The 1,940-nt window shown below is 59.7% G+C and overlaps 1 protein-coding gene across 2 annotated transcripts in view; it reads right to left on the bottom strand.

Moving 5' to 3' along the window:
- The window catches only part of NCF4 (neutrophil cytosolic factor 4, 40kDa), a 29,996-nt gene that overhangs the window by 4,424 nt on the left and 23,632 nt on the right, over positions 1-1,940 (bottom strand). For both annotated transcript variants that reach the window (XM_005883239.2, XM_014530861.1), the window contains exons 6-7: positions 1,334-1,391; positions 563-661 (exon numbers count right to left, since the gene is read on the bottom strand). In XM_005883239.2, coding sequence (XP_005883301.1) covers positions 563-661; positions 1,334-1,391 — 157 coding nt within the window. The remainder of the gene's footprint in view (positions 1-562; positions 662-1,333; positions 1,392-1,940) is intronic.

A 1,940-nucleotide genomic window follows, 5' to 3' on the forward strand; every position in this document is an offset into this window, starting at 1 on the left:
GGGTTGTCCCCCGGGGGCAAATGTCTGGAGACATATTTGATTGTTGCAACTGGAGCATTGCGACCGGCATCCAGTGGATAGAAACCAAGGATGTTGCTAAAGATCCTATAGTACACAGGCCGGCTCCGCAACAAAGTACTAACCGGCCCAATGTCAATACCACCGTCAATACCGCTGTGGCTGAGAAGCCCTGCGACAGACCAAGAAATTAAACCCTGTAGGTTAACGGAGTGGCCTCAAGCAACCGTTTCTTGGGGGCAGGCAGAACTAAAGGCAGGTGTAGGCCCCACAGTCATCTGTCTCCCCAGGGGCTAGATTCCCCCCTGCCCAGGTCCATCCTTAAACTGCATCTTCCCTGGGGACTTCCTTGACCTCCTATCATTCTCTGATCCTCTCACTAGACCCAAAGCAATCTTACCTCCACTCTCACCTCCATCCTCACCTCCACCCTCACCTCCATCCTCACTTCTAACCTCGCCTCCACCCTCGCCTCCACCCTCACCTCCACCCTCACCTCCACCCTCACCTCCACCCTCGCCTCCACCCTCGCCTCCACCCTCACCTCCAGCCAGTCTTTGTTGATGCGACTGAGAAGGAAGATCACATCTCCAGCTTTGAAACTCAGCTCCAGCTTGCTGTTCCCCGTGAAGTCAAACAGGGCCTGGGGAGAAGAGTGGAGGAAGGCGGGAGGAAGGAAACGGGCACGGAGTTCCTACTAAAGTGCTTGCTTGGTGTCCCATTTAACAGGCGAGGAAGCTGAGGCTCAGAGCATGAGTGACTTGTTCGAGGCCACTCCACTAGCTACCGGAGCAGCCGGGATTAGAACCCAGGTCTCCCGGACTCCAGAGTGGGTACTCCTTCCACAGGTGTGGTGAGCACGGGAGGGAAGGAGCCAGTCTCCCTGGATCCAGCACCTTCCCTGCCCCCCAGGCCTGTGTGGGCTCCAGCGCCCCCAGAACCCACAGGCACTGACCGCACTGGCTCTGAGACGCACGTGATTATGTGTGTGTCCTCAGGGAGTCATGTGTTCCTGGAGGACAGGGCCTTGTCATCTCTGCGGCATTAGTCCCCAGCAGGGCTGGCCCAGGGGGGGCCAGGAAAGCTTGCTGAATGAGTGGCTGGACACTCTCTATTCTGCCTCTGTGTGCTCATCGCCTCCCCTCCTCACAGCTGAGCTGGGGGCCTCGGTGACCAGTGACCAAGGCGGAGGCTGGGCCTTTCCTCCCGGCAGGACCCAGCCCCACCCTAGACACAAGCCAACACCCAGCAGGAGGGGCTCCCGCTGAGGGTGGAGCTGCCCAGAGGCGAAGTGGGGGGGCAGGCCCGCAGGTACCTCTGCTCGCGGAGCTGCCAAGCGGTCTAAGCCGGCGCCTTGTGGGGACTCGCTCTTGCTGCGGAGAGAGAAGAGGGGCGTCAGCCCTCCCGGTTCTCTGGGCCCAGCTCTCTGCTTCTGTGCCAGAGGCAGGTACAATGGCTCCTGCGGGCCATCACTCACCCCCCTCTCCCTTCTTGCTGCCCCTGGAGGAGAGATTGGACCCCTTTGTGGACCAGGAAGCAGAGGCTGAGAAAGGAGGTGGGGGTGAGAGTGGGAACACAGCCCCTTAGAGCCCTAACTTGCCAGACATCTCACGTTTGCCTTTCTTCTACTCCCCAACCTCTACAGTTATTCTAACTAGAGGCCCAGTGCAAGAAATTCGTGCACTTGGGGAGGGTGGTCCCTCAGCCCAGCCTGCGCCCTCTTGCAGTCTGGGAGCCCTCAGACATCCTTAGCGCTGCCATGGAGGCAGGAGAGGCTCCCACCACCGCCACTGCTCTTGCCAGTGTGAGTCCAGCTTCTGGCTGAGTGGTGCTCCCCCTGTGGGAGTGCATTGACCACCAGGGGGCAGCTCCTGCACTGAACACCTGCCCCCTGGTGGTCAGTGCGCATCATAGCAACTGGT

The sequence above is a fragment of the Myotis brandtii genome, unplaced genomic scaffold, assembly GCF_000412655.1.
Source record: "Myotis brandtii unplaced genomic scaffold, ASM41265v1 scaffold78, whole genome shotgun sequence".
NCBI lineage: Eukaryota > Metazoa > Chordata > Mammalia > Chiroptera > Vespertilionidae > Myotis > Myotis brandtii.